This window comes from Nerophis ophidion, linkage group LG04 (assembly GCF_033978795.1).
Source record: "Nerophis ophidion isolate RoL-2023_Sa linkage group LG04, RoL_Noph_v1.0, whole genome shotgun sequence".
Lineage (NCBI taxonomy): Eukaryota > Metazoa > Chordata > Actinopteri > Syngnathiformes > Syngnathidae > Nerophis > Nerophis ophidion.
The window spans coordinates 17,013,490-17,028,373 of NC_084614.1; the positions used below are offsets into that span (position 1 = coordinate 17,013,490).

General features: G+C 35.4%; 1 protein-coding gene across 1 annotated transcript in view; it reads right to left on the reverse strand.

The window, feature by feature from the left end:
- LOC133551028 (nectin-2-like) overlaps positions 1-14,884 on the reverse strand; it is a 499,757-nt gene that overhangs the window by 602 nt on the left and 484,271 nt on the right. The window contains exons 7-10 of the mRNA XM_061897289.1: positions 7,491-7,620; positions 7,281-7,338; positions 7,069-7,164; positions 1-5,197 (exon numbers count right to left, since the gene is read on the reverse strand). The exon at positions 1-5,197 is cut by the window's left edge and continues 602 nt beyond it. Coding sequence (XP_061753273.1) covers positions 5,039-5,197; positions 7,069-7,164; positions 7,281-7,338; positions 7,491-7,620 — 443 coding nt within the window. The 3' untranslated portion in view covers positions 1-5,038. The remainder of the gene's footprint in view (positions 5,198-7,068; positions 7,165-7,280; positions 7,339-7,490; positions 7,621-14,884) is intronic.

Genomic DNA, 14,884 nt, shown 5'->3' on the forward strand with positions numbered 1-14,884 from the left:
AATAATTGTAAGTGTTTATTTAATTAAACACTTAAAATTATTGAAATAATTAAATTTTATTTTTGAATTTAAAAAACATAACATTGAAGATCAAGTACAGTAGATCCCTGATTATCCGTGGTTTTCAATATTTCCTGATTTAATTAATTATTTTCTGACTTAAGGATTTAAATTGTGAAATTATAAATTAAATCATGAAATCAATAATGAATTAAATAATATTTTGTAAATAAAATAAACTGCATTTAATAACACATTTATTTATTTAATTAAAAACTTAAAATGATTGAAATCATTAAATTTTATTTTTGAATTTAAAAAACATAACATTGAAGGTCAAGTACAGTGGATCCCTGATTATCCGTGGTTTTTAATATTTCCTGATTTAATTATTTTCTGACTTAAGGATTTCAATTGTGAAATTATAAATCAAATCATGAAATCAATAATGAATTAAATAATATTTTCTAATTAAAGTAAACTGCATTTAATAACACATTTATGCGTTTAATTCCAATTATTATGTAATGACACATTTAGGTAATTATTTAAAGATGTATTTGTATATTTCATAAAGAAAAATCATAATAGAGAAAAAGTTGTATTGTAACCGGCGTACTTTGGACATTCTTGGAGCATTGTGGGTAAAAAAAAATAAAAATCTGCTAAAATCAAAATTGTGCTTCTTCATATGATTAGCATTTACTTTTTAAATGGCACCATAAAAAACGAAAAAATAATAAAAAAATGAATAAGGCTTTGGGAGAGAACAAGCCAGCCATCATGCCATGCATGGTTACATAAACACACATTTTTTTTTACACGGTCAACACACTTTAGTTGTTAATAAAACACTTTGATCACACTTCCATCCCCTCTGCAGAGGCACCGAGAACGACTAATGCACTTTTTACACCAGCAAGTATTGATCCTTATCATTAATATTATTACTATTTACAATATTGGTCATTTGGTACAATGTTGACATCCAATGTAATGGCAGTATTTTCCCCTCTTACACTCACCGGACACTTCATTAGGGACACCATCCAATAGCAATTGAAAAAAAAAAAAACAACCATAACAATGCTCATTTGGCGATGTGTTCATGAATAAACTTGATTTAATTCTTGCGATTTAAATGAACTGAATATTTCATACATTTCACAAGTGGAGCATTAATTATCATTTTGGATCCCGTTAGCACAGGGGTCGGGAACCTTTTTGGCTGAGAGAACCATGAAAGCCAAATATTTTATAATAATTTTCCGTGAGAGCCATATCCTATTTTTTTAACACTGATTACAATTAAATGTGTGCATGTTTTAAGTAAGACCAACATTTTTAGAGTATAATAAGTGTCTAATTATTTTTGATAACATTGGTATTACTTTAACAGGTGCCATATAACAGTGGTCCCCAACCTTTTTGTATCCGCGGACCGGTCAACGCTTAATAATTTGTCATGAAAAAGGGACGTTTTTGTCATGAGAAAGGGAGGTTTTTGTGGTTGGTGCACTAATTGTAAGTGTATATTGTGTTTTTTATGTTGATTTAATAAAAAATGAAAAAAAAAAAAAAATGTTTTTCTTTGTCATGAAAAAGGGAGGTTTTTGTGGTTGGTGCACTAATTGTAAGTGTATATTGTGTTTTTTATGTTGATTTAATAAAAAAAATAAAAAAATAAAAAAAATATTTAAAAAATTTGGTCATGAAAAAGGGATGTTTTTGTCATGAAAAAGGGAGGTTTTTGTGGTTGGTGCACTAATTGTAAGTGTATATTGTGTTTTTTATGTTGATTTAATAAAAAAAAAAAACACAACATTTTTTTTTTCTTTGTCATGAAAAAGGGACGTTTTTGTCATGAAAAGGGGAGGTTTTTGTGGTTGGTGCACTAATTGTAAGTGTATATTGTGTTTTTTATGTTGATTTAATAAAAAAAACAAAACACAACATTTTTTTTTTCTTTGTCATGAAAAAGGGACGTTTTTGTCATGAAAAGGGGAGGTTTTTGTGGTTGGTGCACTAATTGTAAGTGTATATTGTGTTTTTTATGTTGATTTAATAAAAAAATGAAAAAAAAATAAAAAAAAATTTCTTTGTCATGAAAAAGGGAGGTTTTTGTGGTTGGTGCACTAATAGTAAGTGTATATTGTGTTCTTTATGTTGATTTAATAAACAAACAAAACATTTTTATTTTTTTTTCTCTGTCATGAAAAAGGGACGTTTTTGTCATGAAAAAGGGAGGTTTTTGCGGTTGGTGTACTAATTGTAAGTGTATATTGTGTTTTTTATGTTGATTTAATAAAAAAAAAATAAAAATAAATAAAAAAAAATGTTATTTTTTCCTTTGTCATGAAAAAGTGACGTTTTTCTCATGAAAAAGGGAGGTTTTTGTGGTTGGTGCACTAATTGTAAGTGTATATTGTATTTTTTATGTTGATTTAATAAAAAAAAAATATATATATATATTTTTGTCATGAAAAAGGGACGTTTTTGTCATGAAAAAGGGAGGTTTTTGTGGTTGGTGCACTAATTGTAAGTGTATATTGTGTTTTTTATGTTGATTTAATAAAAAAAAAAAAAAAAAAAAAAATTGGTCATGAAAAAGGGATGTTTTTGTCATGAAAAAGGGAGGATTTTGTGGTTGGTGCACTAATTGTAAGTGTATATTGTGTTTTTTATGTTGATTTAATAAAAAAAAAAAAACACAACATTTTTTTTTTCTTTGTCATGAAAAAGGGAGGTTTTTGTGGTTGGTGCACTAATTGTAAGTGTATATTGTGTTTTTATGTTGATTTAATGAAAAAAACAAAACACAACATTTTTTTTTTCTTTGTCATGAAAAGGGGAGGTTTTTGTGGTTGGTGCACTAATTGTAAGTGTATATTGTGTTTTTATGTTGATTTAATAAAAAAATAAAAAATAAATACATAAATAATTTTTGTCATGAAAAAGGGACGTTTTTGTCATGAAAAGGGGAGGTTTTTGTGGTTGGTGCACTAATTGTAAGTGTATATTGTGTTTTTATGTTGATTTAATAAAAAAAAAACAAAAAAACAAAAAAAATTTTTATTTTTTCCTTTGTCATGAAAAAGGGACGTTTTTCTCATGAAAAAGGGAGGTTTTTGTGGTTGGTGCACTAATTGTAAGTGTATATTGTATTTTTTATGTTGATTTAATAAAAAATAAAAAAAATATATATATATTTTTGTCATGAAAAAGGGACGTTTTTGTCATGAAAAAGGGAGGTTTTTGTGGTTGGTGCACTAATTGTAAGTGTATATTGTGTTTTTTATGTTGATTTAATAAAAAAAAAAATAAATAAAAAAAAAAAATTTGGTCATGAAAAAGGGATGTTTTTGTGGTTGGTGCACTAATTGTAAGTGTATATTGTGTTTTTATGTTGATTTAATAAAAAAATAAAAAATAAATACATAAATAATTTTTGTCATGAAAAAGGGACGTTTTTGTCATGAAAAGGGGAGGTTTTTGTGGTTGGTGCACTAATTGTAAGTGTATATTGTGTTTTTTATGTTGATTTAATAAAAAAAAAAAAAAAAAAAAAAAAAAAAAAAAATTGGCCATGAAAAAGGGATGTTTTTGTCATGAAAAAGGGAGGTTTTTGTGGTTGGTGCACTAATTGTAAGTGTATATTGTGTTTTTATGTTGATTTAATAAAAAAAAACAAAAAAACAAAAAAAAAAGTTATTTTTTCCTTTGTCATGAAAAAGGGACGTTTTTCTCATGAAAAAGGGAGGTTTTTGTGGTTGGTGCACTAATTGTAAGTGTATATTGTGTTTTTTATGTTGATTTAATAAAAAAAAAAAAAAAAAAAAAAAAAAAAAAATAAATTTGGCCATGAAAAAGGGATGTTTTTGTCATGAAAAAGGGAGGATTTTGTGGTTGGTGCACTAATTGTAAGTGTATATTGTGTTTTTTATGTTGATTTAATAAAAAAAACAAAACACAACATTTTTTTTTTCTTTGTCATGAAAAAGGGACGTTTTTGTCATGAAAAGGGGAGGTTTTTGTGGTTGGTGCACTAATTGTAAGTGTATATTGTGTTTTTATGTTGATTTAATAAAAAAATAAAAAATAAATACATAAATAATTTTTGTCATGAAAAAGGGACGTTTTTGTCATGTAAAAGGGCGTTTTTTGTGGTTGGTGCACTAATTGTAAGTGTATATTGTGTTTTTTTATGTTTATTTAATAAAAAAAAAAAATATTTTTTTTTCTTTTTTTTCCTTTGTCATGAAAAAGGGACGTTTTTGTCATGAAAAATGGAGGTTTTTGTGGTGGGTGCACGAATTGTAAGTGTATATTGTGTTTTTATGTTGATTTAATAAAAAAAAAAAATTAAATAAATAAAAAAAATATATATATATTTTTTTTAAATAAAAATGAATAAAAAATTCTTCTGCGGCCCGGTACCAATCGGGCCACGGCCCGGTACCAATCAGTACGGGACCGCAGCCCGGTGGTTGGGGACCTGTGCCGTACAAAACAGATGGATGGATTAAAATGCATGAGAATGTTTTATATTTTGAACGGTATTTTTAACATTGTGATCACTCATCGCGTTAAGCAATGTCAGCTAAGATTTTATCTGAGAGCCAGATGCAGTCATCAAAAGAGCCACATCTGGCTGTAGAGCCATAGGTTCCCTACCCCTGCGTTAGACGCTGTACCTAATAAAGTGTCCATTGTGTTACATTCCATTGTGTGTGTGTGTGTGTGTGTGTGTGTGTGTGTTTGTACAAAAGAACAGAAGGGAAAAAAAAAACCCCTAATGAAACCTAATTAGTGCTGATGGCATTCAGGTGAGCCTCTTTGACAGGATAAGTAAAGAGGGGCGTGTCTTTGTACTGTTACGGGCGCCACGACCACCAAAAACAAGACGCGTCATGCTAATGCGGTTAGACCGTTAAAAGTCACACAACGTAAAATTTGTGTGACTTTTGACTCCAAAGTGTCAGAAGTCAGAGAGTGCCCCCTCCCCCAACCCCCTCCCCTCCCAACCCCCCGGTGGCGGTTACACGTACATGGCCGGCGACACGAAGCTCTCGCCGCGGGCGATGTTGGCGGCCGGCGCGGGCTGGTGGTGGTCGGCCGAGGAAAGGTCGTAGTCGTCGTCGTCCGGTAGCGGAGGAGCGCCTCCGTTCAGGGCGCCCGACGTCTCGCCGCCATTGTTCTGTTGGAGCGAGCACATCAAAATACTCACTATACTAATAACACAAGGATTATTACCAATAATTAACAATAATGATACAAACTTTTATTAATAACAACATTTGTACAAATAGGGCCATTTTTTTCCATAGGCCGTGTTATTTTTTTTTACGGTGTGAGACGGTCCTACTTTTTTAGGATCTTTGTTCATTAATAACAATACAAATGCATAAATATTGACTATAATAAAGTACAATCTGAATTGTGCTGTTTACATTCTAATTGTGTCTTTTTTTTGTTGATACACTTGCGGCCATAATGAGCAAAAAAGGTTCTGATAAGACTGCGGTGAGGTGGCGAGTTGTCCAGGGTGTACCCCGCCTTCCGCCCGAATGCAGCTCAGATAGGCTCCAGCGACCCCCGCGACCCCGAAGGGAATAAGCGGTAGAAAATGGATGGATGGATAAACTCACAAAAACTGTACCAATGGGGCAATTTTTTTCTTAGGCCGCTTCATTTTTTTTACAGTGTGAGACAGTCCTACTTTTTAGGATCTTTGTTCATTAATAACAAAACAAATGCAGAAATATTGACTATAATAAAGAACAATCTGAATTGTGCTGTTTACATTCTAATTGTGTCTTTTCCGGGTTGATACCCCTGCGACCATAATGAGCAGGAAGACTGCGATGAAGTGGCGAGTTGTCCAGAGTGTACCCCGCCTACCGCCCGAATGCAGCTGAGATAGGCTCCAGCGCCCCCCGCGACCCCGAAGGGAATAAGCGGTAGAAAATGGATGGATGGATAAACTCACAAAAACTGTACCAATGGGGCAATTTTTTTCTTAGGCCGCTTCATTTTTTTTTACAGTGTGAGACGGTCCTACTTTTTAGGATCTTTGTTCATTAATAACAATACAAATGCAGAAATATTGACTATAATAAAGAACAATCTGAATTGTGTTGTTTACATCTGGGTTGATACACTTGCGACCATAATGAGCAGGAAGACTGCGATGAGGTTGCGACTTGTCCAGGGTGTACACAGCCTTCCGCTCGAATGCAGCTGAGATAGGCTCCAGCACCCCCCACGACCCCGAAGGGAATAAGGGGTAGAAAATGGATGGATGGATAAACTCACAAAAACTGTACCAATGGGGCAATCTTTTTCTTAGGCCGCTTCATTTTTTTTACAGTGTGAGACAGTCCTACTTTTTAGGATCTTTGTTCATTAATAACAAAACAAATGCAGAAATATTGACTATAATAAAGAACAATCTGAATTGTGCTGTTTACATTCTAATTGTGTCTTTTCCGGGTTGATACCCCTGCGACCATAATGAGCAGGAAGACTGCGATGAAGTGGCGAGTTGTCCAGAGTGTACCCCGCCTTCCGCCCGAATGCAGCTGAGATAGGCTCCAGCGCCCCCCGTGACCCCGAAGGGAATAAGCGGTAGAAAATGGATGGATGGATAAACTCACAAAAACTGTACCAATGGGGCAATCTTTTTCTTAGGCCGCATCATTTTTTTTACAGTGTGAGACGGTCCTACTTTTTAGGATCTTTGTTCATTAATAACAATACAAATGCAGAAATATTGACTAAAATAAAGTACAATCTGAATTGTGCTGTTTACATTCTAATTGTGTCTTTTCCGGGTTGATACCCCTGCGACCATAATGAGCAGGAAAGGTTCCGATAAGACTGCGATGAGGTAGCGACTTGTCCAGGGTGTACACCGCCTCCCGCCCGGATGCAGCTGAGATAGGCTCCAGCGACCCCCCGCGACTTCCAAAGGGACAAGCGGTAGAAAATGGATAGACGGATGGGTTCTGATAAGACTAATTGAAGTGTGTGTGTGTATGTATGTGTGTGTGTGTGTGTGTGTGTTACCCTGACTGGTTCACTCCCCGTGGGCTCGTAGTAGACGTCCCCTGGGCTGAGCGGCGCCATCTCGGTGGCAGAGGGCGGCTCCGACGGCTTGTTGAACTGCGAGGAAGATGATGTAAACTGCTAATTATAGCCTCTAATCAATTAACATGATCCCTCCACGGACACGCCATTACAGTCATGAATTGATTGATTGACAGCCGGTAAACGCTCACCAGCTCGGTGGAGCCGCCACTCTTCACCGGCGGCGGGGGCTTGTGCTTGGGGGGCCCCCTGATTGGACGAGAGACAAGGTGGCGTAAGTGGAAAGGTGACACGTGGGATCATGTGATCCAAATCAAACTGGACTTGTCGGGATCAAGGACTCCATTAGTTTGCGTTTGAATGGTGCTCCCTCTCGCTCCTCTACCCCTTCTCAGACTCACTCGGCGTCGTCCCGGCGTCTGCGGATGAAGAAGATGAGGCCCACGATGGCGGCGAGGACGGCGAGGGCGCCAAGGATGCCTCCGATGATGGCGCCCGTTGCTGGGCCGGAGGACACGGCTCGTTGTTTCTCTAGGGGGCGACAAACAAGGGAAGATGGATTCTTCAGTGAGTGAAAGATGTTAGCACAGGAAGATTTATGATAAACATCTTCAATTGATTGAAAATACGATATTGTTGACTATAATGACTGATTTAAAGGGGAACATTGTCACAATTTCAAAAGGGTTAAAAACAATAAAAATCAGTTCCCAGGGGCTTGTTGTATTTTTTGAATTTTTTTTCAAAATTTTACCGGTCCCGGAATATCCCAAAATAAAGCTTTAAAGTGCCTTATTTTCGCTATCTTTGAAACCACTGTCCATTTCCCTGTGACGTCATACAGGGCTGCCAATACAAACAACATGGCGGTTACCACATCAAGATATAACGACATTAGCTCGGATTCAGACTCGGATTTCAGCGGCTTTAGGGATTCAACAGATTACACATGTATTGAAACAGATGGTCGGAGTATGGAGGCAGATAGCGAAAACGAAATTGAAGAAGAAATTGAAGCTATTGATCTAATAGCTATTGATGCTATCCGGCCATAGCGTCGGTGTACCTAATGAAGTGGCCCATAGCATGGCTGCCTTATTAGCATCGCCGGTAAAATGTGCGGACCAAACGATCAGGACTTTCGCATTTTGTGACACTGGAGCAACTTAAATCCGTCGATTGGTAAGTGTTTGTTTCACATTAAATGTGGGTATCTAGTTTCAAATGTACATACAGCTAGCGTAAATAGCATGTTAGCATCGATTAACGTAGTATGTTAGCATCAATTAGCTGGCAGTCATGCCGTGACCAAATATGTCTGATTAGCACATAAGTCAACAACATCAACAAAACTCACCTTTGTGATTTCGTTGACTTAATTGTTGCAAATGCATCTGCAGGTTATCCATACATCTCTGTGCCATGTCTGTCTTAACATCGCCGGTCAAATGTGCAGACACTCTGGTACATTCAATGGGGGTCTGGCGGCAGATTTCTTGCCAGTGGTGCAACTTGAATCCCTCCCTGTTAGTGTTGTTACACCCTCCGACAACACACCGACGAGGCATGATGTCTCCAAGGTTCCAAAAAATAGTCGAAAAAATGGAAAAACCAGAGCTGAGACCCGGTGTTTGTAATGTGAAAATGAAAATGGCGGGTGTGTCACCTCGGTGACGTCACGTTCTGACCTCATCGCTAAAAAGAGCGATAAACAGAAAGGCGTTTGATTTGCCAAAATTCACCCATTTAGAGTTCGGAAATCGGTTAAAAAAATATATGGACTTTTTTCTGCAACATCAAGGTATATATTGACGCTCGCATAGGTTTGGTGATAATGTTCCCCTTTAAGCATTTATTAAGGCAAGTAGTGTATTTTCTATGGATTGTTGTAAATTGTGTTACAAGGTGAGAACAGGTGGTGAACATATGTGTTAACAATTGCTATGAAGTGAAAAGGGGTAGGATGTAAGCTCTGCTCCTATCTACTCCATTTCGGAAAGAAAATATGCAAACCATGTGATGTATCATATTGAAACTGTCAAGCAAACAACTGATACATTACAGCTATGATGCAAATATATATATATATATATATATATATATACATATATATATATATATATATATATATATATATATATATATATATATATATATGTATAAAGTGTAAAATCGTGGCTGTGCATATACTGCACTTAATGAAAGTGTTCTTTAAAGAGTGTGTACTTCAAGCATCTTCTCAAAATCGTGCGTCTTTTCGTGTTAAAATGAGCGCCTGTTGATTGCCTAATGAAGTGTAGAAGGCCCAAAAAGGCTGACCCATGGTCGACGACAACAACAAAGTGTATTTTGGAGACAGATAGATGAAGATCGCATCTTCATCATTTCTCTCAAGTCATTTTTTTTTAAATTGATGAATGTTTACATCAAAACTTTCCATCTGATCTCTTAGCAACAGCAACAACTTTCTCACAACTCTATTCCAAGGCCAAATCTCCTCCTGCACCCCTTATTTTGTATTTATTTATTTATTTATTTTAAACTGAACAAGCATGCTGAAATTAAAATATGGTGCTGTCACGCATGCACACGTTCCAAAAAACACGCACTCAGAAGGTCAGCATGCAACAAAAGTGGGACACTTCTCATACTCAAAAGCTGTCCTTTACACTCCTTGTTTGTCACCAGCAGGGGGCAGTGTGCTGCCGGCCACGCGCACACACACCCACACACCCACACACACACACACCCACACACACACACACACACACACACACACACACACACACACACACACACACACACACACACACACACACACACACAGAAGGCCGGAGAAAGATGGAGATGTAAACGGATGGACACACAGATCCATAAGCGAGTGGCAAATGTTTGATGCCACAATTCGTTCGGCAAAAGAACAAAATAAAAGAAAATGCTTTAAAAAAAATAAATAAATAAATAAAATAATAAACAATCCACAATCTTAAAAAAAAAAAAAACACCTCTGCTTCCGCTATTGCAGCTAAGCCCCGCCCACACGATCACGTGGGTATAAGTAAACAAAATGTGACATATTTTTCCTGTCAACTCTTTTTGTTCAAGCGGGAGTTTTATTTACATAATTACTATAAATTGTTTTATATCATTTATATAAAAAATACATTCTGATGATTACTGGTAGCAAGGCCCCAGGGGTGGACGAGATCCGCCCGGAGTTCCTTAAGGCTCTGGATGCTGTGGGGCTGTCTTGGTTGACAAGACTTTGCAGCATCGCGTGGACATCGGGGGCGGTACCTCTGGATTGGCAGACCGGGGTGGTGGTTCCTCTCTTTAAGAAGGGGGACCGGAGGGTGTGTTCCAACTATCGTGGGATCACACTCCTCACCCTTCCCGGTAAGGTTTATTCAGGTGTACTGGAGAGGAGGCTACGTCGGATAGTCGAACCTCGGATTCAGGAGGAACAGTGTGGTTTTCGTCCTGGTCGTGGAACTGTGGACCAGCTCTATACTCTCGGCAGGGTTCTTGAGGGTGCATGGGAGTTTGCCCAACCAGTCTACATGTGCTTTGTGGACTTGGAGAAGGCATTCGACCGTGTCCCTCGGGAAGTCCTGTGGGGAGTGCTCAGAGAGTATGGGGTATCGGACTGTCTTATTGTGGCGGTCCGTTCCCTGTATGATCAGTGCCAGAGCTTGGTTCTTGCCGGCAGTAAGTCGAACACATTTCCAGTGAGGGTTGGACTCCGCCAAGGCTGTCCTTTGTCACCGATTCTGTTCATAACTTTTATGGACAGAATTTCTAGGCGCAGTCAAGGCGTTGAGGGGTTCCGGTTTGGTAACCGCAGGATTAGGTCTCTGCTTTTTGCAGATGATGTGGTCCTGATGGCTTCATCTGACCGGGATCTTCAGCTCTCGCTGGATCGGTTCGCAGCCGAGTGTGAAGCGACCGGAATGAGAATCAGCACCTCCAAGTCCGAGTCCATGGTTCTCGCCCGGAAAAGGGTGGAGTGCCATCTCCGGGTTGGGGAGGAGACCCTGCCCCAAGTGGAGGAGTTCAAGTACCTAGGAGTCTTGTTCACGAGTGAGGGAAGAGTGGATCGTGAGATCGACAGGCGGATCGGTGCGGCGTCTTCAGTAATGCGGACGTTGTACCAATCCGTTGTGGTGAAGAAGGAGCTGAGCCGGAAGGCAAAGCTCTCAATTTACCGGTCGATCTACGTTCCCATCCTCACCTATGGTCATGAGCTTTGGGTCATGACCGAAAGGATAAGATCACGGGTACAAGCGGCCGAAATGAGTTTCCTCCGCCGTGTAGCGGGGCTCTCCCTTAGAGATAGGGTGAGAAGCTCTGCCATCCGGGAGGGACTCAAAGTAAAGCCGCTGCTCCTCCACATGGAGAGGAGCCAGATGAGGTGGTTCGGGCATCTGGTCAGGATGCCACCCGAACGCCTCCCTAGGGAGGTGTTTAGGGCACGTCCAACCGGTAGGAGGCCACGGGGAAGACCCAGGACACGTTGGGAAGACTATGTCTCCCGGCTGGCCTGGGAACGCCTCGGGATCCCCCGGGAAGAGCTAGACGAAGTGGCTGGGGAGAGGGAAGTCTGGGTTTCCCTGCTTAGGCTGTTGCCCCCGCGACCCGACCTCGGATAAGCGGAAGATGATGGATGGATGATTACTGGTATGAATAAAATATTGCAAGTGTATAATTATTAAATAAATATATATATTTTTAAATAAAAAATAAATGTCAGTGGCATGATGATTGTGAATAAAGAATATTACAAAGTCTGATGGTTACTGGTATAAATTATTTTTTTTGTATTAAATAAATATATATTTATTAAAAAAAATCCACCCTGACGAGTGGTGGTATATATATAAAAAAAATGGCAAACATATTACATCATTATTAAATACATGTAAAATATTTTTATAAAAAATAAATGTCATTGGCATAATTATTGTGAATAAAGAATATAACTAATTCTGATGATTACTAGTATAAATAAAATATTGGATTTTTTTGTACTAAATAAATATATATTACCCATAAAAAAATGCATTCTGACGAGTATGTGACGTTTGGTGGGCATGGTGTTGTTGGATTCATTCCTTCTTGGATGCGGTCGGGCAAGAACACAGCGTATGGTACGAAATGAAGATTTATTAAACTAATAAACAGACAATGAACAGATCACTGGCATAAGGGCACAAAAGGCAAAACAAAAGCTACTAGCATGAGAGCTAGGGGAAAATAAAGGCGTAGCGCGAAAGCTAGCGAGTATAAACATATATATATATATATATATATATATATATATATATATAAGCAGTCGTCACTTGTTGCAAAATGCAAATTAGGATCCGAGAAGGAATGAACAAAAGGGGCAGGCTTAAACAAGGCAGTAATCAGCAAAACAGGTGAAGATAATACGTTACTATGGAAACAGACTAAAACAGGGACTAAGGACGTCAAACAACAGAATATCAATCAATCAATGTTTACTTATATATGATACAAAACTGGAACAAAACAAGAATACGGAATGATCCGGGTAGCGGATCATAAAAGAGTAGTGGTAAAAATAAAAACTGGCAAAAATATTACAGCATTATTAAATACATATGAATTATTAAAAAAAAAAAAATAGATGTCATTGACATAATTATTGTGAATAAGGAGTATAACAAATTCTGTTGATTAATGGTTTGAATAAAATATGTTTTTTTTTGTTTGTATTAAATAAATTTATATTATTTATTAAAAAAAATACATCCTGATGAATAGTGGTATGAATAAATTATTTTTTAATAAAAAATAAACGTCATTGGCATAATTATTGTGAATAAAGAATATAACCAATTCTGATGATTACTGGTATAATTAAAATATGGGATTTTTTTTTTTTATTAAATGAATATATATTATTTATTAAAAAAAATACATCCTGGTGAGTAGTGGTATAAATAAAATATGGAAAACATATTACATAATTATTAAATAAAGATACTTTTTTTTTTTATAAAAGATAAATGCCATTGGCATGAATTTCTTTTTAATTGATTTGGTATCATAAAAGAATGAAAATACAATTATGATGATTACTGGTATAAATCTAGGAAGAAAAATACGGCTTATTTTAATACATTACTTAAAAAAAAAAAACTTGTGGTGATACTGTAAATAAAGGACGAAAAGTACGGACTGTTGGTATATGAGTTATTTATAAAAAATATATAAAATTATGCTAATTATTGGTATGCTGTAAACAAAAGATGGAAAATACGAATTATGGAAGTAAATTATTTTAAAAAAAAATTAATTCTGCTAATTATCGGTACACTGTAAATAAAGAATGAAAAATATGGATTATTGGTATGAATTATTTATTTATTTTAAAAACTTCTGCTGATTTTTGGTGCAGTAAATAGAGGATGAAAAATACGGACACTGTAAATAAAAGATGATTTTTTCCCTAGTTATTGGTATAGACAAAGGATTTTTCTTGCTGATTATTGTAAATAATGAATAAAAAATAAAGTCTGTTGATTACTAGTATAAATAAAATATGGAAAAAATACTAAATAGATATAAGTTATTAATATATAAAAACAATTCTGGTGATTACTGGTATAGATAAAATATGTCAACAACATTAAATAATTATTAGATAAATATGAATTCTTTTTTTATCAAACAGAAATGAGTTTTGGTCTGAATAAAGGATATGCATGTTTTGCTGATTATTAGTATAAAAACAATGAAAAATAAAATTATAAAAATATGAAAAAAATAAAAATGTTGCTCATTATTGGCATACTGTAAATAAAGGATAATTTCCTTTTCTGATTAGTGTTTTAAATAAATGATGAAAAATAGATTAATAATACAACTTTTTGATGATGACTGGTATTAATAAATGATGAAAACAATTCTGCTGATTATTGGTTTTAATAAATTATGAAAATAGGTTGATTATTGGCATTAATAAATGTTGAACAATTCTGCTGATATTTAGAAGAGAAAAAGGATGACTTCTTTGATGATTACTGGTATAAATAAATGATGAAAAAAGTTAATTATTGGCATAAATACATTATGAAAAAACTATTCAGCTGATTATTCGTATAAATGAATTATGAAAAAAGTTTGCATAAATTGGCAAAAATAAATGTTGATAATAAACCTATTCTGCTGATTATTGGAATAAATAAAGGATGACTTCTTTGATGATTACTGGTATCAATAAATGATGAAATACGTTGATTATTGGCATAAATGATGAATAAAAAAAATTCTGCTGATTCTTGGAATAAATAATGGGCTGATTGTTGGGATAAAGGATGAATTTTTGATATAAACAATGAAAAAAGTTTATTAGTAGCATAAATAAATGATGAAAAAAAAACAATTCTGCTGATTGGCATAAATAAATGATGAAATTGTTCTTTTTGCTGATAATTGGAATTAATTAAAATTAACACTTTTTTGATTGATGATTTGATGGATGCATGAATAAATGATAAAAACAATTCTGCTGATTATTGGCTTAAATAAATTATGATTTTTTTTGGGGCCGATTATTGGATTTATTTTTGATGATTACTGCTATAAATAAATGATTAAAAAAAGTTTATTGCTGAATACATAAATTATAAAAAATCAAATTTAGCTGATTAATGGCATACATAAATGATGAAATAATTTTTTTTAATTTTGGTGATTATTGGGATAAATTAAGGATCAAACTTTGATGACTGGTATTAAATTAATGATACCAAAAAATAACCCTGCT